Source organism: Amblyomma maculatum, chromosome 9 (assembly GCF_055883805.1).
Source record: "Amblyomma maculatum isolate TAMU_Amacu chromosome 9, ASM5588380v1, whole genome shotgun sequence".
Taxonomy (NCBI): domain Eukaryota; kingdom Metazoa; phylum Arthropoda; class Arachnida; order Ixodida; family Ixodidae; genus Amblyomma; species Amblyomma maculatum.
In genome coordinates, this window is record NC_139352.1 from 21298821 (window position 1) to 21323259 (window position 24439).

The 24439-nt window shown below is 43.7% G+C and overlaps 2 protein-coding genes and 1 long non-coding RNA gene across 3 annotated transcripts; 1 reads left to right on the forward strand and 2 right to left on the reverse strand.

The window, feature by feature from the left end:
• Positions 1-3735: 3735 nt before the first annotated feature.
• LOC146178552 (uncharacterized) lies at positions 3736-12539 on the reverse strand. The gene is made up of 3 exons (XM_084579996.1): positions 12297-12539; positions 5181-7018; positions 3736-4021 (listed from the first exon to the last, which is right to left on the reverse strand). The coding sequence occupies exons 1-3, from the start codon at positions 12372-12374 to the stop codon at positions 3736-3738; spliced, it is 2202 nt and encodes a 733-aa protein (XP_084436122.1). The 5' UTR covers positions 12375-12539.
• A 7895-nt stretch (positions 12540-20434) lies between these two features.
• On the reverse strand, positions 20435-23840 carry LOC146178553 (uncharacterized). Its single transcript, XM_084578357.1, has 2 exons — positions 23743-23840; positions 20435-22806 (listed from the first exon to the last, which is right to left on the reverse strand). Exon 2 carries the CDS (start codon positions 22804-22806, stop codon positions 20449-20451), a length of 2358 nt encoding a protein of 785 aa, XP_084434483.1. The 5' UTR covers positions 23743-23840; the 3' UTR covers positions 20435-20448.
• On the forward strand, positions 22031-22977 carry LOC146178554 (uncharacterized). Its single transcript, XR_014700615.1, has 2 exons — positions 22031-22104; positions 22725-22977. It is a non-coding gene; the product is annotated as an uncharacterized LOC146178554 (long non-coding RNA).
• Positions 23841-24439: the final 599 nt, after the last annotated feature.

Here is a 24439-nt window from a genome sequence, read left to right on the forward strand (position 1 = left end):
CGCTTGCATCGGTCGTAGACTATATGAAAGCCGCCTAGTCTTCGTATGCCTAGATTTAGAGGGCAGGTATATGTAGCGCGTCTTGAATTGTGCCGTTAGTCAGATTATCTGGCATAGATCGAAGTACTAATCGGCGAATAGCTTCGGGCATTCGACCCTGCGAAAGAGTACTTGGACCGGGCGAGTTATGGCGTCCGCTGGCCTAAATTTGCCTTAGTTTGCCCCTAGAGGACGCTGCTTAGTTGAAGACGTGCATAAATTTCATAATCACCACTATCACAGTTAACATCATCTAATATTCTCGCCATAACAGCATAGGCCTACACCATTGAAGTAAAATAATGAAGCTACTCAAAATGCATGTTTTAGCTCCCCCTTTGTTTGTAAACAGGGTGTTGGTCTATAGGCTTTCGGCCAAAGTGTCTGCAATGCGTACCTAATGAAATTCCTAAGATGAAACTGTCCTTTCTTGTTCTTTCCATGCTCGCATGTTATTCTTGGCATTCCTAGTATTCCCGACACTGACATGCAGTTTCTCTTTATGTGAGTTTCAGCAAACAGGAGCTTATATATCCTCGTCTGCACCGAGAACCATTTGTCTCGAATATTTTCTGCCATTTCTACGTCACTCCAATTTTTGCCGCCGCTTTTGTGGTTCGATCCGACTGCGATTTTTTTATATATTCTGCACATGCCATTCCCACTTAAGAATACCTCTCATTGAATTATCATGCCTGATTATAAATATCCGATCCTTTTATCTGTCCATATCGATAATTCCTTTATACGATGTATTGCAGATTAGTGGATGGATTAAAGCAGTTTAGTGGGTGAGATTAGTATAATGGGGCAGTTGGCCCACCTATGCAGAATTTCGGTGGTCTTCAACGTTTTTAGTTTTGCTTGTGTCCTCTGGTTCTTTCAGAGTCATGTGAGCTTTATGCTTTCATCGCACTCTCGACCAATCAAGGAATTTAGGAATTCCACAGTATTTCCAAATTTTATGCAGCCCCGTGATTGCTTCCGTCAAGATCACGAGACCTTGGCTGTGTCATCGCCGTTTCTACAAATCTTGAATTTTCGTCCGCGGTCCTCAGTGTTTCTAAATTTGGCGGCACTCTCGAATTCTTTCTGTAGGTGGCATGTGATTCTGACTACACCATCACCTTTTCAGCCAATTAGGCAAATTTGTTACAGAGAAACCAAGATATAAAAGCTGTAGCAGTAAAATCTTTTTACCACTTCGACACTGTCCTCGCTACCCTTTCTATTTTCAACTGTCGACAGAAGAATTTCAGAACGACACCACCTTTCTTATTTTTTGCCACCTGCGGACAGCTGAGACGATTGAACATATGTGACTACCACGTGCCAACCATCGCTCAAAAGAAAGAAGATAGACAATGTAACTGGCTAATAATACAGAGGACAATATCCTAATCACGCGAATTTGTAACGAGGAACTGTGACGCCATTTTCTCAACAAGTAATTGTGAACTGTCATTGAAGCTGAGCAAATGGTTACGTACAACATACTTTGCGCTCTAATCCGCATTTCCAGACGCCATTAGAAATTGCTTGTATATTTGCGTCGTCTTATGGGGCACACAACTGGCCTAAATTGGAGCACTATGAAAGCGGGAGCAGCTGTGCCATACGAACAGCAGTGTAATCTGCGCACAGCGCAGCCTCCTTACGCACGGCATCAAGGCAACGAATAGGCCGCCACATCGGGGCAAGAACAAATATAAAGTTAGCATACCGCAATACTGTGCTCTACTTACTATGTTGCTGAAGCCACACTCCCCATTCGTTGTTATCACTTATTATCTCGAAATCTTTTCCTCGGAGAGGTTGTTAGTTTGGCTTTGTAGCCCACTTTCTTCTTGGTTATTAAATACCTTCGAACAAGAAGTTATACTTCGCATCGCCCACTCTGGGACTCCTCCTGTAGCTTCCCATAGAAGATGCACTAAAGAGCAAAATAAAGCATCCAGCATGCATCCAGCATGAGAGCTACTGTTCGACTATGCGAGGAGCACGCTTATCGATGGAGGGATAAAATTACGTTCCAAAAGGTTATTTTATAACCATGCTGGAAGAAACTTCTATTCCTGCAGTCCATTGTTAGTGACGATTCAGCCCTGTTAACCAGTAGTCGCTGGTCTTGTCGGTCATCGCTGCACAGAATGCCCTTATAGAGCACGCTTATTGAAGAGAAAGCTTCACTGTCCTCGCTGCCGCCGCAATTTGACCTTCAGCCGACCTTCAGCCGCGTGCCTCGCTGCGCGCAACGGCCAACTCGCCGTCCACTTCTTCGCACGTATGGTGCGCGAAGCACGCGGTTCTCCATTCTCCTCCGCTGCTGCTTCACTACTTCTACATCGCACACCTGCTTCTTCTTCTTTACACACACGGCAGACTTCGTGGGAAACTTCGTTCGTACCGCTACACATGGCCTGTCTCCGCGGAGCGCCGCTCGTGACGTCATCAATTAGCTATGTGCCTCACTGCGTACTCTCCGTGCTCTTAACGCACTGCGCCGCAGCGGGGGATATAAGCCGTGGAGCAGCAGCTCGCTTGCGAAGGCACATATCTACGCTGAGAATTGCGGAGAGTCTAGTGTCATGCCATGGATGAAGCAACAACGCTTAGTGCGAGCGTTCGCTATACTCTCCCACAGTACGGCTACGCTCATCCTGCCGACACCGCTAAAGCCGAGAGCTGAACGAGTGACAAACTCCCGAAGAGCAAGAAGAGGGACTTTCAAAGGGACGACGCAAGGCGACGGAGGAGGCGACAAGAAGAGAGTAAACGATTCGGTCTCATCCCCTACTACTGCTTTCGCTTTGTATATCCTAACTTAGAGGAGTTAAGCCACTGCAATTTTTTTTTTTTAGGAACGCGCTCATTTCGTGCCCACAGTTTCCAGTGAAGTGCCCCCAATAACTTTGATGTGTTCCAATCACTAGTCAGAAATAAAGTTCATGTTAAAGGTCAAGCTTTTACAGTTGAGCTAAAAGTCAATCTCTACTCACCTCCTTCGAAGGCGCGGTAAATCCCGTTGCAATTTTTGACGGCAAACTCAAAACCACCTTATACAAGATTTGCTCCACTTTGAAAGCACTCACATTCTACCGAAGGAGTATGGGCCTAGTTTCGGCCCCTCTTGCCTATGTCGATCCTGTTGTCTTACATCAAAAACTAGTGATCCTCGTAACAAAAGAAACTTTATTTTCATCTCCGTGACAACACATAAAGAAGACTGCCTTAAGGCTTAGTGACAACCAAATTCTGAAATGTAGTTGCTCTCATTCGTAGTTACTAGCTGAAGTATCATGGCATAGCAGTCAAGAGGTGTAACGCTTATTTCAGCCGGAGCAATTACTGCAGTCTAGCATTTTCAGGGAAACAAGCTTGAGAAGAAAACAAGGATGGGGGGGAGCGAGGGGGCTTTTTCTGCTCTGCACATGAAATCAATCTGAAGAGTGAGACACTCACACTGCACTGGTACTTAGCACTCACGAAGCCCTGAAGCGTAGCAGTCCATTCCCCGTCTCATTAACATGCCTAGAGTTCAATGCAGAAACTTGATGTCACGTTATATGATACTTTAAGCAGCGGTAGATAAGGCCTTGACAGAATTCTTCAAACGCGGAATGGTAACTGCATAAGATTTACTTCAGACGTGATGTCGAAGACTGCATCCCTGCCGTGCATTGTACTTTAACCTGTTTACACGGCAGACTTGATGTCCTCAAGCATCAAGAACCGCCTCACGTGACTCCAGCAGTCTTTGTTGAGATCGTCCAGTTGCGTAACTCCATCGTCGCGTGGGTGGCAGACGACCCGGTTTTTGACAATGCCGGCGAGTCGCATGAATGGGTCTATCGGCTCGAAGCTTCGGATGTGAGCTTGAACGAAGAGGGCCGTTGCCTCTTTGGTGGAATGGAGAAAATCGGCGAAGTCTTCCATAAGCGCTGAGTGTAAGGAGACGCGCTCCAAAGCCTCGGCGACGTACCTGTGGGCAGATTAAATGCAGCTTTGTGTCTCTCAGTCAATTCTTACGTATCAGATGGTATGTAACAAATTGAGCGCCTAGAACCTAGAAGCGCAGTCGCAATCTATTTCAGCCAGAAGTCCCTTTCTGGGACAGCCACATTCTAGTACCCAAGAAAGTCTTCCGTTCAGTAATTGTCTGCCCGAATCAACGTTCCATGCATATACTAACGACTGCTGCAACGCTAAATGTGACCCGTAATATGCTTCAACCGGCTAAACCGCTCACTTATTCGCAGTATAATTTGGCACATAAATAGCATACAACCGCCTATCGTTTTAATACCTGTTTGAATAGTGCAATTATGTAATTCGAACAGAATTCAAAATTCACGCTGTGTGAAGCATCGGCGACTCAAAAGAAGGCTTCTTCTTTTGGGTCTTGAAATCTATTATGCATTATTTTGAGTTCTAAACAAGTCACCGATATACACTTAGTGCAAAGAAAAATGAGCACGAACATTTCTGAATTTATTCTCCAATTTTGACATGAAAATTCCAAGTTGAAAATGTTGCTAAAACGTCGTCTAACTTGCACTTGAAAATTGGAAAAGAAGGAACTTTTAAAAACATAAGATAAATGTTTTTAAGCAATCTCCGTAAAGTCAGCTTGAAACAGATTTTCATTTCCGAAGGTCGCCACAAGTGAGCTGAAGTGTCATTAGATGAATATTTTTGTCATTGTTGCAATGACGTAGACTGATTTAGATTCTGGATCCACAAAGTTTCAGCCGAAAAAAAAAACATTTATTGTCAAAATTTCCCGTAAATCCCGTTACCTCTACAACGCCGAGTCTCTCAAAAAATATATTTTTATCTGTACTATCGCGACGCGTACAGAAGACAACCGCCCTGCGAAACCAGGTAGAATATTGCTGCAAGAAGCAGTGGTTACACAACATGTTAGAACACTTGAATAGACGCTTTCTGCGTTATTAAAGTAAGTTTACCATGCGAGCATCTGCCATGCCAACTAGGCCGCACACATCTCGAATACCAGATTACAATGAGACATTAGAAAAGCGCTAAGAATTTTATAATCATAAGCAAAAATATCAGGCGTTGTTTGATCATTGAAACAGGTTTTCAGCGTGATTTGCCTATTGTCAAAATATGGGTACCTGTCGAGTTGGCGACCCTCTTTGAAATGCGCCGCTCGAGTCAAGATTCCAGAGTTTCTCCTTGTAGTCTCGCAGACCACAAACCAGCTGCTGGTCGCCTCTGCATCCAGCCGGCCGTGAAGCCTAACCTCACGAAGGGCGTAATTTTCAGCGACGCCAGTCGAGAGCCGTCTTACAAAAATGCTGATGTGGGCAGAAATCTCGTGCATCATATAAAATGTTCTGATGCTCCGGCTCTGTCTGACCGCGTCCGCCAACGCCTCGAAGTCTTCCGCATTCAAGCCGTTTGCGCACATCAACAGCTCTCTTAAGCTTTTGCTTGTAGAAAGACCGCTCATTATCTTTTTCCACCATTCATTTGGCAAGTTTTCCGTCATATCCGGAGACCATCCAATGCTTAGCTGCAATTTTTGGAGGTGCGGTGCTGATTTCAGACAGTCGGCGAGTCCTGAAGACAATGGGATGTTCCCTTTAGGGATATCCAGTGCAACATAGGACAGGTGGGCACATTCTGGTAGCTTTCGTAAGGCTTGTAGTCTTAAATTCTCGGCCGTTCCACTAAATAGGTATATCTCTGAAAATGCCTTGCACTTTATCAGGTCAAGGTTGTCGATTACGAGGTAGGTTCCACAAGAAACTTTCTCCTCAACGCCGCTCGCCGAAAGTGCTCTGCATACTGACGTTAGGAGGTTAAAATTGGCAGAGTCCATCTTGATAGTCACCTTCTTCAGGTTAGATTTGACTGACAACACTCGGGCGAACTTCGTCCAGCTGGCAATGGGCCATATTGACAAGGGAAAACTAAGTTGCTTCAGGGTATTGTTTTCAGACAGAGCCGCTACCCAGTCGCAGTTTCTGTGGTTACTAGGTCTCAGGCTCTCTTGTGTTGAGAGGATGTCGACCGTTTCAAGAACTTCATTTTCTGTAAATACCCTGGCCACCAGTCGAGTACTTTCTTCGTCACAAATGAATCTTGTCAGGCTGAGACTGGTGATGGTCCTGTTTTGTAAGACACCTCGAAGAAGCGAGTGTTGCGTGCGTGCGTTTCTAGCGGTCATGCGCAGAGTAGTGAGAGTAGTGGTCGTCCTCAGGTAGTCGGTGAACTGCTGTGCATTTGACTCCTCCGCCATCGACCCTTCCATACAGAACTCTTTAAGCGTGGAGTTCGATATCAGAGCAGCCAGCATCACCTTGCTCTCCGTCTCATTAAGGAATGAGCCGAGCATCCTAATGGCAGTCAGAGAGGAGGGGCTCCGTAGAAGTGTACACAGTGCCGAAACAAGATTAGCAGGACACCTTTTGTACAGGGCGCACTCGATCTCTTCGAGGCCCGTCAAACTCCTTATGGCCCCAGCAATATCGGTGGATGCTTCCATTCCCAAAAACTGCAGCTTTAAGAATTTGAGTGACTTGTTTAGTTTGAGCGCGTCGAAAAGAAGCGTCTCCGGTGTGCGATATCGAGGCTCTGGTGTGTTCAAGGTCACGATGCAGCGATGCATTGCAAGCAGCCAGTACAGAGCCCTGTAACTTTGCGAAGTTTCTGCCTCGGATGGAACTGGGAGGTCAATGCCAGAATCGGAGAAGCTGACCAGGGAGAGCCGTCCGCGAGCAATCGGTAATTCTTGAAGCTCGAAGCGCGCAGAGTACAGCCAAGCGTTCCATTTCGTAAGGTGGTGAACGACGTGGCACTCCTGGTCGTCCTTTGCTGTGCAAGGAGTCTCGTAGTCGACAGCGGAGTGTGAGGTGTAATTCCCGGCGCCCTCTCTTCGTGCAGCGAAAGTAGGCTTCACGTGATGTTCGTGTGGTTCTCCAGAATCTCCCATTGTATCTGCGTGGAGCTGAACAAAAAGAGAAATTTAATGCATTTCACACTGGAAATCGAGAAAAGCCAGAATTAGGTTCTAGTATCGGTACGCGAAGGCATGCTTTAAACGGTGATGTGCGAATAGCGGTATCTCATGATTCTTTTATCTTTTCTTTTATATCTGGCGTGATTAGTCGAAGATGCCTTTTTATAAGTTCAATATAGATAGGATTTAGGTAAAGCATGCATGGTAAGCTTTTTTGGCGTAGCCTCCAATGTGACGAGGAAATCAACTATTGTTTTTTGTTATTTTTCCTCACAGCATCCTAGCAGAACGAACCAACTTAGTGAACGTATCGCAGACGGTAATATTTATCATTTCCGCTCCGTTTGTCCACTCTGCGGTGGATTATTATATGCCGCTAAACAACGCGCTTCGAGGGGTTTCCTTCAGGTGGCACTCATTTTCTACCTTGAAAAACAAAACGTACTTTCCTGTAATAGTACCAGCAGCATACATGACGTCATCACGCATTCCGCACCAAGCGCTAAGCGCTGCGGAAAAGTCTGAAATACATCGCAAATTTAATAAGCGATCACGTCACCAATTCATGAGCCAGATGAAAAATAATTTGCATTCTATATTTTCACGTTACACTAAGCATAGCCATTTGGGTTTCTCGAATTCCAAAACAGCTTCAATAAGCATTTAGGTCCTTTGAAATTTTAGGCGCATATTTTCTCTCCAAAGAATGTTTTAAATTATTTTCCCCTTTGCGATTTAGACACTTGTACTCGGAAACACTTCATATGCTTTTTGTTCCTGTTACTTAATTTCTGCGAAACTGGCAAGTTTCAGCCACAAAGTTTCGCTGCCTACATCACTGTAGAAATCACCTATTTCTTTATTGCTCGGAATTTGAAAATATGCCACGCCTCGTGTGATTAGCTATGGCCACCAATGCTTTATTTAAATGAGTGCAGTAGATAAAAAGGCTTAAATATATTTATACTGCCTCTCCGTTGTTAGTTATGTGCAGAGCGCTTATTTTAAGAACTATTCCGCATCGTATATACCGGTGGGAACGAAAAATTGGGCTACCCTTGGAAAAAGCAGAGCAATATGCTGTCCGAAAAACGCTGTAAAAGAATGTACGTAAATGCATGGAGGAGGAAGCTTAATGTATAAAGCAGAACAAAGTCGTAAATAATTTCACGGCTAGAGATTATTTCCCTTTCGGTGTCGTGTTTCACTGCAGCCCATTTATGCGGCCAATTATAGCATCATGCGTTCACACGTATCGAGTGCACCAGGGAAGAAGAGATGCTAACTGCGACTTGGCGACTGTGCGAAGAGTAGAGCCTCTTTACATCAACCACCCAACTTAGCGAACTAAAGCATATCTGTTGGCGTTATCCAGTGCGTTTCGCAATTAAAACTGATTCATATTTTTTTAATTAGGCCGCTTCATTGAAACGCGCTTACTATTACTGCTATCCGAATGCTGTGTATATTCGCTAAATTAGCGTAGATTCTTAAAATCACCCATACGTATTCGATTCGTATGATTCTATATGAATTTTACCTGCACTGTCCATGCTCGAATGGGCAGCCATGTTGCACTTCGCTATTCTGACCGCTCTGTTCGCACACCCATTACAAACGCTGCATTTTCTTTTTCTCTGCATGTGCTGTTGTAGTCGTTGTAGAGTTCAGTTTTCTGCGCGACCGCAAGTTGACAACAGGAATGCAGAGTTATTGCCTCTGGTGCTGTTATATCTTTCAATTTAATCCCACAAACCAGGGAGCAATATTCAGTAGCCTCAGTGTATTTTTGTTTGTTTGTTGTTGTTGTTGTTTTGTCAGCGATATATTTTCGAGCTCCAAATATTTAGTGATTGCATCATAACCGGCATAAAAGTTTCATGTCTAAACTTAGAACACAATAAACGATCCTCTAAATGTATTCATGTGCTGTAAACTATCATTACTTAGACTGATTTCGTTAGCACTAAGCGTAGACTGAGAAGCGACAAGCATGATTCTTCAGCAAAATGCCCTGTCTTTAAGCGTTCGCTGTTAATCTGGACAAGTGACTTGAAAATATTCGAATTGCTTGTATATGCATGTACGTGCTTTTAGACAAAGAGCGTTAGAACCTTTTCCTTTATTTCCGTTTTCCTTTTTTTTTTTTTTTGGGGAGGGGGGGGCATGCATGCCCATACAACGTCTATGTGCACTACCCTACCCATAAACCACTACGGATTTACGACTGTTGCTTCGCACACAAGCATTCTCTTATCAAAGGTTAAATCGTCGAATGGGTTCAGTTCAGTTCAGTCGTTCAGTTGTGTCCGACTCTTCGTGACCCTATGGACCATATCACGCCACGCTTTCCGGTCTATCACTATCTTCCTGACATCACACAACTTCATCTGCAGTGCCTCGAGGATGCCATCTAACCATCGCGTTCGCTGCCTACCCCTTCTCCGGCGACCCTCAACCTTTCCCAACATCAAATCTTTCTCCAGCGACTCCTCACTTCTCATCAGATGACCAAAGTAGCAGAGCTTTAACTTTAGAATTTGACCCTCCAATGAGCAGTCAGGGTTTATGGTCGACAATATCGACTGATTTGATCTTCTGGCCGTCCAAGGAACTCTCAAGAGTCTCTGTCAGCACCACAATTCAAACGCGTCAATTCTTCGGCGGTCAGCCTTCTTCACAGTCCAACTCTCGCATCCATACATCACAACTTGAAAGACCATAGCACGAGTTATACGGATCTTAGTTGACAGTTATACGGAAGGTAGCCCGCTTTCGGACACCAACGTTCTCTAGATCAAAGGTTAAATCGCCGAACGGGTGCCTAGGTGGAAGTTTATGGAGATGACGACGAACAGCATATCGCGAGAGTGTGCTGCAATCCGCACGCGGGGTAATCGGCTGCGGTAATCAACGGCCACGATGCTGCGTGCCAGCTTCCCGCTATAATCATGGCGCCCGTGTGATGTGCGATGTCAGTGCACGTTAAGCGACCCCAGGTGGTCGAAATTTTCAGAGCCCTCAACTATGGCGTCTCTAATAGCCTGAGTCGTTTTGAGACGCTAAACCACACAAATCAAACCAAACCAGAAATTCCCGCACTCGAATCTGGTATGCTCCGACGGTTCTTTTCCGCGCAAGACTAGCCTTGCTCTAATGACAGTTACCCGGCATGATGGCGTACTAAGTTAGGTTAGTCTAAACGGAGAAGTCACTATTGCTACGGCAATTAAGTTGAGCCACACGACATTTTCTTGCTCGGCGTATGACGGTAGTAATACCCTGGCCTACTCGAAGGATGTCTGGCATTAGCTAATACGCGAGATGATCAACAAAGCCGTTCTGCTTGCGCGCAGCTATAGGTAAAACGGCGAAATATTATCTTACAATCAAGCCCCCACGTCCGAAATCTGTCAAAGCAGATATTGGCGAGGCAATACCTAATAGAATGCGGCCCAGCAGGCAGCAAACGCTCACCAGTTCTCCCAATCGATGTAGTTTTCCAAAGGGCACGCCAAGGGATGGGCGAACGCGCCCGAGCTATCCTGGTGCTTCTTCTTTTACGGACACTTATCGCGCGCTTTAGTTCGATATCTGTGAAGGCACCGGACAATTAAACAAACGTGCTATAAGTTTGGTTGCCGATCTCACGAAAGCATCGAAGGAAAGTAACCCCCCAAAAAATACTAAATACTAATACACAAAAATATACTTTAAGCGTAATCACTCACGGACACGAACAGTCATAAGATATCCCTGCAGATGCATATAATTTACCATCTGTTGCCGGCGCAGATGGAACTACGTGTCCCTTTTTTATGCCTGAGCTGCTGGCTGCAATTGATGATTCGAAACGAAAAACTTCACCCGGCCCGGGCAAAATTCAGTATAAGGTTTACAAGAACCTGAGTAGCGTTGCACTACCACAGCTGCTATAGACACCATAAGCAAAGTATGGCCGCATGGTATCGTACCTGAGAGCTGAAAATCCGCTTTCGTGATCCCAGTCCCCAAATCAGGAAAGCCTCCAACTAACCTCGCCAACTTACAACCAACCTCCTTAAAACCAACGCGGTGGAAGTTTGCAGAAAACTGCTAGCCACGCGACTTTCTTGATGGCTTGAACAGCATGATTTCTATCACCCTGCTCAAATTAGATTTCATCTAATCATAGGTACAGAGGACGAGTTGGCTGTCTCGGCATCAGCAGTTCTGCCGTCTACCTACAGCCGCAATGTGCGTGCCATATAAGCAATGAACGTTGAAACAGCATACGACATTAGTCATGCTGCAATCCTGAACTCCATTGCCATGCTTCATCTCCCTCTGAGAGTACACAGTTTTGTCGAATCCCTTTAAGACGGAAGAAAATTTACAATACGTCTCAGTGGTGACGCAGTTGTTTCATTTGTTTCGCTACGCGGCGTGCTTCAGGATCAGTATTGTCACCGGCGTTGTTTAGTATTGCATTCATCCCACTGACATGGCGCTTACATGACTTGCCTGAAATCAATTTATGTCATATGGTGCACTCACCAAGATTTTCTCACTCAGGAGGCTGTCCTTCAGTCAGCTTTAGATATTACCTCTGATTACGCTTCCTTCATTGGCCTTCAGCTTTACGTGAGTAAAACAATATTCACGTCGGTTGCCAACTGCTGGGGACGCCGCAAACTTGCTGCCGTGTCAGTCTATCAGGCACCTCACTACAAGAAAGTCCGAACAAAAATTCTGGGCTTAACAATTCACCAATCAGGACTAGTGGCTGCTTTCTCGGGCAAAAAAACAAAAACAAAAAAGAAGCTATTTAGACCTCGGGTTTGATTAGAAGAATTGCTCCTAAAGCGGGTGGCGCTGTTAGCTGGTGAAGGCGGCTCTGCAGCCACATATTGTTTATCAAGCCTAGTTCCAGCATCTTACAAGTGCACAATGAGATCGCATTGAAGATGTGAACCGAGAAACTATGAGGACCATCACGTGCCTTCCACTAATCACACCGGTCCTAGCGTTACAAGAGAATGAGAAGCTCAACACTATCGATGAGCTGGTGCAGCAGCGCCGTGACGCTTGCAGCCTTAAGGCCACTCTATCACATTAAGCGCTGAGGGCGTATACAAATTCACACGTTATTCTTCAGCCACCTGCGCCAGTTGTCCCTCCCTGCAAGTTTGTACAGTGCGACAACAAGCCAACTGATAACCGCAGACGAACGTCTGCCAACTCGGAATCTTCGCTTCTCCGGAAATTTGAAGAGCAAAATGCTCACCTGCCTCATGGGTCCATTGTTGTGTACGTGGATGCAATCACACAAGGCTTTGAAGCAAAACTGCAGTCTACTGTCCATACAGACTGTTGAGATCGAAGGCTCAGCTCCCTTCCACGCGGCCGGATGTTCAACTTGTGAGGCGACGACGCGGCGGCGGCTCCGTGCAGGGCCAGCTCTTTTCTCGGTAGAGCGCGGCGGTGTAAGACAACACTTCGGTATTTCGCCGCGCGCCAGACAACCACATCTACGCGACTGCCGCTCGGTGCATTGGTTTTCACGGCTTGGATCAAGGTCGGAGGCTGATGATGAACACGTATGACGTGATCGGCTCAGTGAAGGTTGCGTGGTCGAGCTGCATGATTGTGTGGTGAGAACGCCGACTCGACGTCCGGTCGAGGAATTCCACTCGTATTGTGTTGCAAACCCAGGTGGTGTTCTGCCGGACTCGCGTTCTCACGGTCGAGGTCTGGGACAGCGAATCCGATGAACCCAGCCCGTGCCAAGTCTGGATCGCGGCCCGTGACTGCAAGAAGCCACAACATCCTCTCCGATATCATCGACCAGGTCGAACATGTGACTCCTGGACAGGTATGCACTCTACACCAACGCTGTGCGAGGATGTGTGTGATGAATCACGTGATGGGTGGAGCCTAATAAGTGGCTCGGAGGCTATTGGGCGATCAAGAAGCAGTTGAAGCCCCCAACTCTAAAGATCTGAGACGACGGACTGTAGTTAAGCAGCCCACGGATGGTCACTCCTGAATTTCATAAAATCAGCCAACCTTTTTACCATTCATTTAATAATTTCTTTATTCTTCATCGCATACCTTACTGATGCCCTGAGGTAATAAATACCGCTACACAAAGTCATATCTTTACAAGCATCCAATAAGAACTTCAACTTTAACTGAGCCATTAGCAGGTACACCAACAAGATAAAGTCAACCTTAACATCGTACCTTCCAAATTACCTACCAGAGACGACTTCATTCCTACTTCAAATAAAATAGAAATCAGACAACAAATGTTCTTTTCCACAGACCTTCAAAGCCAAAGTAAATACGAGTTGAATTTCAAGTACAAATAAAGAAGAGAAGGAAAGGAAACGTCATAAAGAATTTTCAGTCTGGCAGCTCGGCCCGGGAATAGTGCTCATAATATACTCTAGTCGGAGAGATGGCCCAAGCGGCGGTCGCGAAAAATGGTGACGCTGTAGCCTTACTTTTTTAATGCGTAAGTACGCAGCACTACTGGCCGCAACCACGGATTTCGATGTCGGTGCGAAGCCGCTCTCTCTCTCTCTCTCTCTCTCTCTCTCTCTATATATATATATATATATATATATATATATATATATATATATATATATATATATATATATATATATATATATATTCCGCTCCTTCTTTCTCTCCCTCTCTCTGCATGAACTTGAAGTGGAGAAAGACAAGGTGGTTAGAGCCATGAAAACTTTTTTTTAATGCAATCAAATCGTTTGCGTTGCAAATTTTTTCTTAATTACTTGTTATACAATTTCAGTGTCAATCTCCGGTGTACGTCATGACCTTTTTTTTTTTTTATCTACTTCACCTTTTAATTTCGTTTCCTCTATCCCTCCAATCATTTAATTTTTAGACACCTCAGTATACATCTAAAACTTTACCTGCTGGAAATAGAGAAACGCCGCATAAAACGCGTAAATGAAGGCATGCAGTACAAATTGACAGGTTCAGAACGTAATACAAAAAAGTCCTTTGACACATGAACTACAGATATTGCACTATACATGTGCTAAGCCAGCAGGACGTGCGATGGCAATATTATCTAAGTTCGAACACCTAGCCCCTCGGTTTTAGACGAGATGAAGAAAGAGAAGAAGATAATATGACGGCAGGTGAGGATGTTGCCCCGCCTGGCTTGCATCTGCGCAATATTGTGCCTTGTCATCGCATCGGGGTACTACAGGGACAAGGTGGCATCTATGCTAAACCTGCCTACCTGCAACAACAGCAGTGAGAGTGCGTATTGTGAAATCTCTGCCCTTCTCGACACAAGTCTTCTGGGTGAGTTCTGCAATTAAAACTTCTTGCTCACTCTCACAATGACTTGGGCATTGGCACGCAATGTAAATTTATCCAATCGACTTCTAAAAGCCCATCTATGTTATTACCGAAGCGTTAAAAAGTTCTCATAAATACCTGCCTAGTAGAACTCAGGTGAATTTGTTTTTGTCGCGGGCTCAAGTGTTTTAGATTCTAAACTGTCTCGCTTGATGAACGTTCATCAAAGCTGCTTTTAAGAATGCTATAATGACAATACGCTGGTACTTTTAAGCACCAGGCACTACAGAGAACTGTACAGTTAGTGGTGGACGCATTTTAAGCGATAGCTTATACAGCTCGTTCGATCGAAAAACCATCGGCGTAGTAGTAGCAGTAGTAGCAGTAGCAGTAGTAGTAGTAGTAGTAGTAGTAGTGGTAGTAGTAGTAGTAGTAGTAGTAGTAGTAGTAGTAGTAGTAGTAGTAGTAGTAGTAGTAGTAGTAGTAGTGGTAGTAGTAGTAGTAGTAGTAGTAGTAGTAGTAGCAGTAGCAGTAGTAGTAGTAGTAGTAGTAGTAGTAGTAGTAGTAGTAGTAGTAGTAGTAGTAGTAGTAGTAGTAGTAGTAGCTCGTCGGACGCCCCCAAGTTAGGTGGGCGGAACGGGCGCGCCATCGCTACTTGTTTCCTTTTTTCTCGCGGACCGTCGTAAACAATGTTGAGGCTGGAGAAGAGGAGTACAATTTTCGATCGCCCATATATTCAGTGCTAATATAGGTAGCTTACAAAATTTGTGACAAGGGTGAAGATTGATGTGCTACCTATTGCTCGTGCGCGGTCTAGTTTCCGTAAATAGCTTTTCATGGACCATTGAAGTTCCTCTGTTAAGGGTACGATGCGACAGCATTTCACGCACACGGCAGATGTCTTTTCACTCTTCAATTCCTTGCCTTTTCCTAATCTTTTTTATTTTCAGTGTACAGCAGACCTAAAACATCTTATATGGCAATGTGACTCATTTTCACGAGGAAGAAACAAAATCACGCATATTCCACGTGACGACATACCCACCCTTGCACATCAGATTCTATCAAGCACCGCAGTACAACATTACATTGCTACATACGGCAGTGAGAGTGACCTGAGTAGTGTGAGAGAGGTCGGTTTACAGCACGCAGACAGGCAGCTTGGCAAGCAACGAGCAACAGCTTGAAGAACCGTGAAGACGAAGCTACGCTCCCATCCCTCTTAACTCCGTAATTACTCAGCGGCCGACAGCCATTCCTTCATTCAAATAAAGGCTTCATTCATTCATTCATTCATTTTTATGCACTGATAGTAAGCATCTGCAAACACTAGCTTACCTTTCTGAGCAGTTTGACACTGTTGAACATATTTTTCAATTGTTCAATTATTTCAGTTAATTGATCAATTACACGCTTTATATGTTCTTAATTAGCATCATCAAACGCTCGCTTTCCATTCTGAGCAGCTTGATACCTTTGAACTCTTTTTTGTAATTATTACCTTTAATTGTTTGGTCAATTACACACTCTCAATTTTATTAATTAGCATCATCAAGCATTGGCTTTTGATTCAGAGCATTCCGACACCTTAGAACCTCCTTTAAATTCTTGATTTTTTTATTTCTTTACTTCGCATATTAATCGCAGTGGTTTCGTTGTGCAATCTTGCATTTTGCACTCTTTGCCTGGCACTTTTTGGAGCCAGCAGATATTCGACAGCGCATCTCGGACGCAAGCGTGGCTGCAAGGTGTTCGGAACATCCCGATTACCTTTCCTTCTTCCTTTCTGCTTTGCCAGAGAGGATGCAGGTCAAATTATTGGCACTGCAGAGGCAACTGGAGCATGCTGTGGTGGCTGTCGACGCGCAGCACTTGCTGGAGGAAGGCATGCGTGCTCTGCAACTTGCCGAATGGGTCCGCAAAGCCCACTCGTCGAATGCCGCCCTGCTACTCGTGCCGATGCTACTCAGCCTAATATTTAGAAGGTAAAGTGGTTCATATAATAGACCTATAAAAATTTGTCATATTGCTCCACATTGCAACGTTTCACGCGTAGGTCGCTTGCAGTTTAGAACAGTTATTATACCGCTTAAGCCATTTCGAATCACGTCAAAGAGTGTAATGGTCTGTAGGTCGATGATGAAATTAATGTTGAATGTTCAGTTTAATTACACAAATGAAACACGCCCAATGGCTGTCATGACTAGCTAGACGTGCGGGGTGTACGTGAGATGAATTTGAAGACCCGTTTACCCCAGCATTTCATCGCTGAAGATCGGAGCATTGCTAAACCAGTCGATGCCCGGAGGCACTGAAGATCGAATACCACACCTGCCGCATATGAAGCGGGTGCCCAAACAACTGAGCCACCGCTGCGGTCCGAGGTTCTTCGAATTAGTAACGTGGTCAGCGTCTACATGCAGTGCAGTGGGGAGATTGCAGTAATGACTCCTTGACATTTTCTTCTCGTTCTATTCGCACTGGAAATAGAGTTGTCGTGAGTGAAAAGGGAATGAACTTATACGACGCTTCGTGTCCCAAAAATTTCATGGGAGTCACTTTCTGCGGACGTCACGCGTGAGCTTTTGGAAATTTTCGCCTTAAAATAAACAATAAACTTTCAACAGCTCATAAACAGAGTTCGCAGAAAGTGTGGACAGAAACTGTGCGCGAGATTCTGCTGGATATCGTTGAAGTTCTGATATAGTGACCGATAGTTACAGTTAATGATAGATAATGATATTAGTGATAAGCAAGAGAGAGGGTCACTCTCTCTTCTCTCCCTCTCTCTCGCTCTCTCTCAGGGAGAGCTCTCACAGGGAGAAAGAGAGGAAGAGGGTCTCTCTAAAAACAGAGAGAATCTCTCCCTCTCTCCTATTTCTATTTCCATCCCCTCTTTCCCTTTAAGCCTCCCTGCCCCTTCTCTCGCTTCTCTCCGTTTTCGCCTCCACCGAAACGCAGCGGCTGACGATCAGGTTCGAGTTTCTTTGCGGGAAGAAGGGAAGAAGGGCGCAGTATCTGCCTCCCTTTTTCGGTGGACACCGACAGTCAATCAGGTCAAGGTCAAAGCGCCTTTTCATTCGTGGCGGCCGCTTTCCGATGGAACCGGAAAGCCAGGCGCGCCCGTATGCTGTGCGATGTCTGTGCACGTTAAAGAACCCCGTGTGGTCGAAATTTTCGGAGTCCTTCACTACGGTGTCTCTCATAGCCTTAGTCGCTTTGTGACGTTAAACCCCACAAACCAAGCCGGGCCAAAATTCTACGATTTCTTGGTTTTGGGGGAAAGTAATACCAATTATCTGTCACTTTTCTCCAAAGTTGCACCCAGAGTAGTGGAGCTTCGTTTCAACACAGAAGTAGTGTTCATGTTGTTTAAAACGCACATTCTGTACAAATCCATGAATTGTACTTTCTACATTTGGGTGCTCAACATTTGAAGCGATAAACTGATGATTTGCGAAGTCGCAGTAGAAAGCGCCAAATTAAATAAGATTATGTGGTGTTCCTCATCATATCTGGACGTCGCACTGTGAATGGGCATTTTCATATTCCACCTCCCAGTCTAAAAAACTACATAAGTCAAAATTATGAAGAAATATTTTGTAGTTCTGTCGTAAACGCAAGAATTTTCTGTAGTACTAGCCTGTAGTACTCAATTTTTTTTCTGCCGTACTTTTCTTTAGTATGCAGTCCTGCAGCACTTTTCTGGTGTAATTACAGAAAATTCTAATTTTACTACAGAAATTCCCTTCAGGGTAGCGGTAAAGACCTCTAAAAAGCTTCTGTCATCACAACCGCAAATTGTTTGAAGTTTTCTTCCGACTGGGCTCATTGATAATACTGTCGCAGCGGCTAGAAGAAATTGAACCAGTGGGATTTGGGTCAGTAGACGAATGACAAAGCTTCTGAGCCACCTCTGTGAGCGTTTTTGAATCTCGCAGAAATTCAACGCGATTCGCCGTTCGGCACACCGCTGAGATTAAATTTTACACAATAATACATTTTCTGCTGTTAAGTGATTTTTATGAATAAGGTCATTCTTATTTCAGCAAATTGTGCCAGATAGTGTTGCAAGATATAATCACAGTTTTACTGATTACTCTATGGTTTAAAAGCAACATGAGCCAAGTCATATAGAAATTCGTCCGCTTGTGGTTGCTTCAAGGGGGTGATTCATAACGTTAGTTAACCAGTTGTATTTGAATTTCCGCACTTTTAGATGTCTCGCTTCCGCCACCATCACACTTGCAGATGGCGCTGCGACAGCTCTGGCCACCGGGAAACGGCCCCCAGGGTTGCCAAAGCACCTCCACGCTGCCTGTCTCGGCACACTGCTACCGACGAGTACGAGTCGTCCTTCAAACTCGACCGCCACGGACGACCATTATTGCATGGGCGCCTGTACGAAGACGACAGTTGTTCTCCAAGCCGTAAGGGAGATTTAACCAGAACTGTTTCAAAGTATGTCCCACAAAACTACGCTTCGACACCCGAATATTCCGCATGGCCGCTTACAGGGGAAGAAACGGATGGAAGGCGAAGACGGGTTTTGTTGTTCACACAGCAAGGTTCTAGAAAGTGGATGTCCGCAGATTGCTTCGGGCAGCGGTAGTGGGTTCTCACCGGGAGAGTCATGCTTTCAAGTGAATCTGTAAACCACTTTTAACACAGCGATGTGCAGATGACACAATGCGACCTCTGGAGAACAAAGTCTCCTTTAACATGTTCTTTATTGCGTTCTCGTCGTCTTCTACCCTATGCGCAGCACCACGAGTTCGTCATATCAGCACTGCCGCAAGTGCCACTCACTCCGGGTCCCCGCAACTTGCCGCAACAGATCTGCTGGACGAGCTTCAAGCTCGAGGTGAGTATCGTGTTATGTAAACACAGTTTTCGCTGCCCTAAATCGTACCTATTGGAGACCTGATGTGCAAGAGTCACATCAAGTCGCGAGAACTGTTCGTTCAGCACTCCCAGGGACATTGAGGGTTTACACACACACTAAACAGAATCTCACCTTTAGGGGTGCAAAAAAGGGTGCGGCATGGGTTTCCACCCCATAGCGCTCCCTTAGAGCACCCTATTTGGCAGTATCTCACCCTAAAGGGTGGAAAAAAGGGTGAGGCACTGTATTGCACCCTATTTGGGCAGGCACACCCTATGGTAAGGGTGCATTTACAAGAAGGGTGCAAAGGACACTGTAGGAAAGGTGCGAAAAAAAATGGGTGCACATGCTGCAAGTATATGCATTAAGAAAGCATCTTTGTTAGCATGTATAACAATAACTAAGCAGAAATGAATTGGCACAGTGAGAGGAACAAGTATTCAGCATTTGAACAGGATATTTATTCTCTTAGAAAGTTCATTGTTTTCAAATGCATTGGAATTTATAGCATGCACATATCACGCACATAGACATTTGCAGTGGCAAAATACAATCAATAAATGTTTACACAGAGCATGATAGTTTATTTTCAGACTCGAGACATCCAAGAAATCTGACTTAACATAGAGCCATTGTTTCACAGCTTGTATAAAAAATGATGATTCACCAAAGTAAAAATAGTCTATACGCACTTGAAACTGTTTACACGTGTCTTAGTCTCACTGGTGAAATGTTTTCATGGTGAGGTATATGACGTTTTAATATCTTCGGCTGGTATTGTATTTGGTGCCTACTTGTGTAGTGGACATTGACTGCCATGCTTTATGTGGTTGCGAGCCATAATCACTGAAATCATGGTTTGAGGGCATACAACTTGCAGTAAAAAAGGTTATTGGTTTGAATTCCAAGCGAGCCTCCAACATGAATAGCTCATGCATGATAAATTAATAAAAAAATCTTACAATACCATATAGAACAAGGTGAAACTGAGCATACAAAGTAAAAAAAAAATTTGAGCAAGAGAAGGGGGAGGCTTAGTCCACTAGTATATATGTTTCAATAAATGGACTTGTCCTCATCTGGAGGAGTGCAAGGGAATAACAAGACTAATACAATTGTGCACAATACCTGAAGATAGGACAGTTCACTGTGTAGCTGTACAATTTTATTTTTTTAGTTAGACAGGCTAAATATTTCATATAAAGATTCAGAACAATGAATGGCGAGTGCTTATAACATTCCGACCCTTGTGTGCACGCATGTACAAAGGTTCTACTTCAAACTCTGCAAATGAAGTCAGGACACTGTACTTTTCAATTGTATTGACAACATATACATGAAAATGCTCATCAAAACAAACAGTTTCGAGCATTTTTACCATAACCAGGAGCACCTTGTTTGCATAGAATAGTTGAGAGACAAGGAGAAATTCTGGAAGACTATCTTCAGGTGCATGTTTGACCAGGCAACATCCTGTCCTGTATGTCCTCCCATCAATGGTCACAGATTGTACAACAAATGTGTTTGTTGACTCAGTGTTATTCTCTGTGATGAATTCTTTAATACAGTCTGGAAGATGCTCATACAATATGCACTTCATGCCTGTATTACTGGAAATTGGTCTGTCACCTGCAGAAAGTAAATAACTCTGGAGGAACTGGTGCCTCATTGCAAGACTGTGGGAAAGATTTTTTCGGTTCCGTATTTTCCGAGCAATATCTTTGAAGTACTGGTGCTTTGCCTCAAATCGCATTGCCCATAGCAAGCTCAATGGTCCAAACTTTTGTATGTATGAAGGATAGTGTATGAGATAGTGCAGCTTACATGGAAGCGATGCTGCAGGAAACAATGCTCTGAATTCAAGACAAAAAAAATGTATTTTTCTTTGCAAGTAGGCAATGTGCGACACTGGAATTTTATGGCTCATGACAATGTCAACAATTTCTCGGAGAAGCAGATAAACCTGCCATGCTGCACTGTCTGAAGGAACATTATCCCCAACAAAAAAGGTTAGGGTGCGAAACAGGCAAAATACTTGTGTTGCTGAGCCCTTCAAAGGCACTCTCCCTTGAAGGTATTCCTTAGTAATTTGCTCTGGTTTGTTGCAGATATCATATGCATCATAAACCCATTCTGAAATAGTCCTGTTTAAAGCACTGAGAGAGAAAAACTGTTGTTCAATTAACAAAAATAATATATGGCGCAGTGCAAATGGTATGACTCCTTCATGGAGGTCATGCATAATATCCGGTGGAAAGTGTTGTGTCGGGTCAAAGCCAGGGCATAAAAGAGCGCATGGCTCCTTGACCCCATACAGTGAAAGAGTTGGCAGCCCTGCACTCAACATATTCATATGGTGTTTGTGCCCTTCTGCTGAGCGAAGTACAAAATCACTTTCCAAATATTTGTAGTTGATTTCAGTCCGCAAAGCCATGCAATGCCTACAAATTCTTCCTTGGTTGAATGAGCATTTGAAGCCACCCATTCTGTGACTAGATAAATTGTCTCCTGTGAAAATAAAGACTGACCCTTTCACCAAATTACCATTCACAGTTATGCCATGATTTGCCAATATCCTGACATCTGCAATGAAAGGCTCAAGAATCTTAGAGAGTCCATAGGTGGCAATGTGTTTATCTTTGACAAGGAGTGCCAAGTGAATACCAGAGAGTGCTGACCGCAACTTTGCATCAAAATTTAACACTGAGAAGTACACAGCTGTCATTTTATATGTTCCCCTCTTGCTACCAAGGGGGTTAGACACTTCAAACTCATCACTGTACAACTGCAGGCAAACTTTACTGGTGTCACCTGCAAAGTACTCATGGTTTTGAAACGCACTGCCATCAAACACCGAAACCAGGTAAGCATCCGTGCTGGGGTAACTTCTGCACTCTTCTGAATTGTGGGAGTATTCAAGAATGCACTTGAGCACATCGCATAGAGGAACATATTCCATGGTGTCATTTCCTTGCAGTACTATCGTGCGGGACTGAACAACAGGAAAATGTGCCTTCCAATATTCAGTCCGCCCAGATCTTGTCCGCAGCTGGTGAAGTTTTTGTTTGCATACTTCCTTTATGTTGATGGCTGGCTCACCATGAAGTTGCTGATGATCTCCAATGATCTCCATAAAATCGATAATATCATTGGCTAATTCATGTACAGTGGACTCTGGTAGCCGCCTTCCTTCCTTCCACTTTAGCAGTAGCATTGCCAGTGCATAAGCATAGTCATCTGACTTGTTCATTGATTCATGCTGCTCATCCTGGGTGTCTAAAGGTTGTTCATCATCTGTTGGCACATCATATACACTGGTATTTCTTCTTGTAGTTCCCATTCTCACAAAGTAACAGGGATGCATTTCTTCTATGAGTGCACAATGCTTCCGATATACATGCTTTTTAAATGAAAAAAACTGACGAAATGTTTGCATGCAGCCACTCAAACCACACACCCAATTTGTTTCATGGCCATGGGTAGTTCGCAGGTGTCTGAAGAGAGCACGTAGGGAGAAGTGGTGGGAGGCACATCGTGGGCACCGAAAGAATCGTACCCCTGGCATCTGAAGTGAAAAAGAAATTTTACTATTAAAAATTTTCCTACATGGATTTCATAGTCTACCACTATTATGACTTATCGGTGTATAATACAATTCGCATCATAGAAAAGATCAGCAACCCTAAAAGAATGTAATTATTTTCAGTATTAAATAAATATTAGTATAACTAAAAAATTCTGTTCATCATGAGCTTCAGTCAGTCTTCAAGCATTGTACATATATTCACCATAACAAAAATTTGCACTGCATATTAGCATGTGTACAAGAACAAATGTGATGCCAAGCTCTTCATTTTAGGCACTAAATCATATGCCATTTGCTTACCTTTAAACTGACAAGACAGCAATAAAACTTCAAAAGATATTAGCAACAAAATTCAAACTTACTGCGCCCCTTGTAGAGTCATGAATGAATATAAGTTTAGCTCATGGCATTTAATGTCCATGACTTGGGCTATGAAGGACGGATATATATTGACCATATGGGACTCCGTAATGATCACTCAAATCATATAGTGAGCAAGCTTCTCATTTTACCTTCATTTAAAAGGTGCTATACCATTACTGGGATCAAATATATGACAACTGTCAAGCACCTAACTACCAAGCTACTGTGACGAGTCCATACAATATATTCCACCCAGCCATGAGTAGTGAAAAAATAAAGGTTTTTCTGAAAACTTGCAGTTCACCTAGCATGGTGTGTTTAAATGCGCAGAAACAACTAAATCAGAGTAACATGAAGAATAGTATTGAGAAAGATGGGAGTTCTCAAGGAAAGCAAGTTTTGTTTTTAGTGCCGTGCATTAGTATTCTGGTTCACAGCACCACAGAGTGGTGAGAATTTCCTGAGAAATCCTCTGCAATAATAAAAAAAATGAAAAACACAAATGAAAAGCTTCAAGATACACAATAAGGCTATAAGTAGGTAACTCCTTACCGTCTTTATTTTAGCAGATGGTTATCAGAGCCACAGTGCCCAACTTTGCCAGTTCTTCAGCACGTCAAATCCATAGTAACCTGCATATTAATTTCATATACAACTGTCAGGAAATAAATGTTGAAATAAAAACAATTATATTTCTTTTTGGTATGGCTTCATTTCAGGCGTTTCAGTTCAAAAATTAAATTAACCTATTTTCGTCAATAGCTTCGTTAAGCATTGGTTTTTCATTGAGCATATTGACACCTTTAAAACCTCCTTTCGCAATTTTTCATTTTTTTTTTCTTCAAATATTTCAATTATTTACCGATTACGACCTCTAAATTTTCCTAATTAGCGTCATCACGCACTGGCTATTGATTCTGAGTATTTTGGCACATTTGAACCCCCTTTTTCAATTACTCATTTTTATTATTTGTTTTGATCAATTACATTCCAATTTTTTTTTTAAAAACAATTCTGTTTCATTCTGAGCATATTGATATCTTTCAACCACCTTTGACGATGTTTTCGTCTTTATTTTTTTTTTATATCATCAATAATGAACACAATGATTTCATGAAACAATCGCCCATCACATATGCCAATCGAGCATCGATCACCAGAACCACAAATTGCCATGATGCGATTTTTTAGTGCTGCAGCCCTTCTACCAGCATTCCTGCAAAATTCCGACGTCTGACAGAAACAAGTG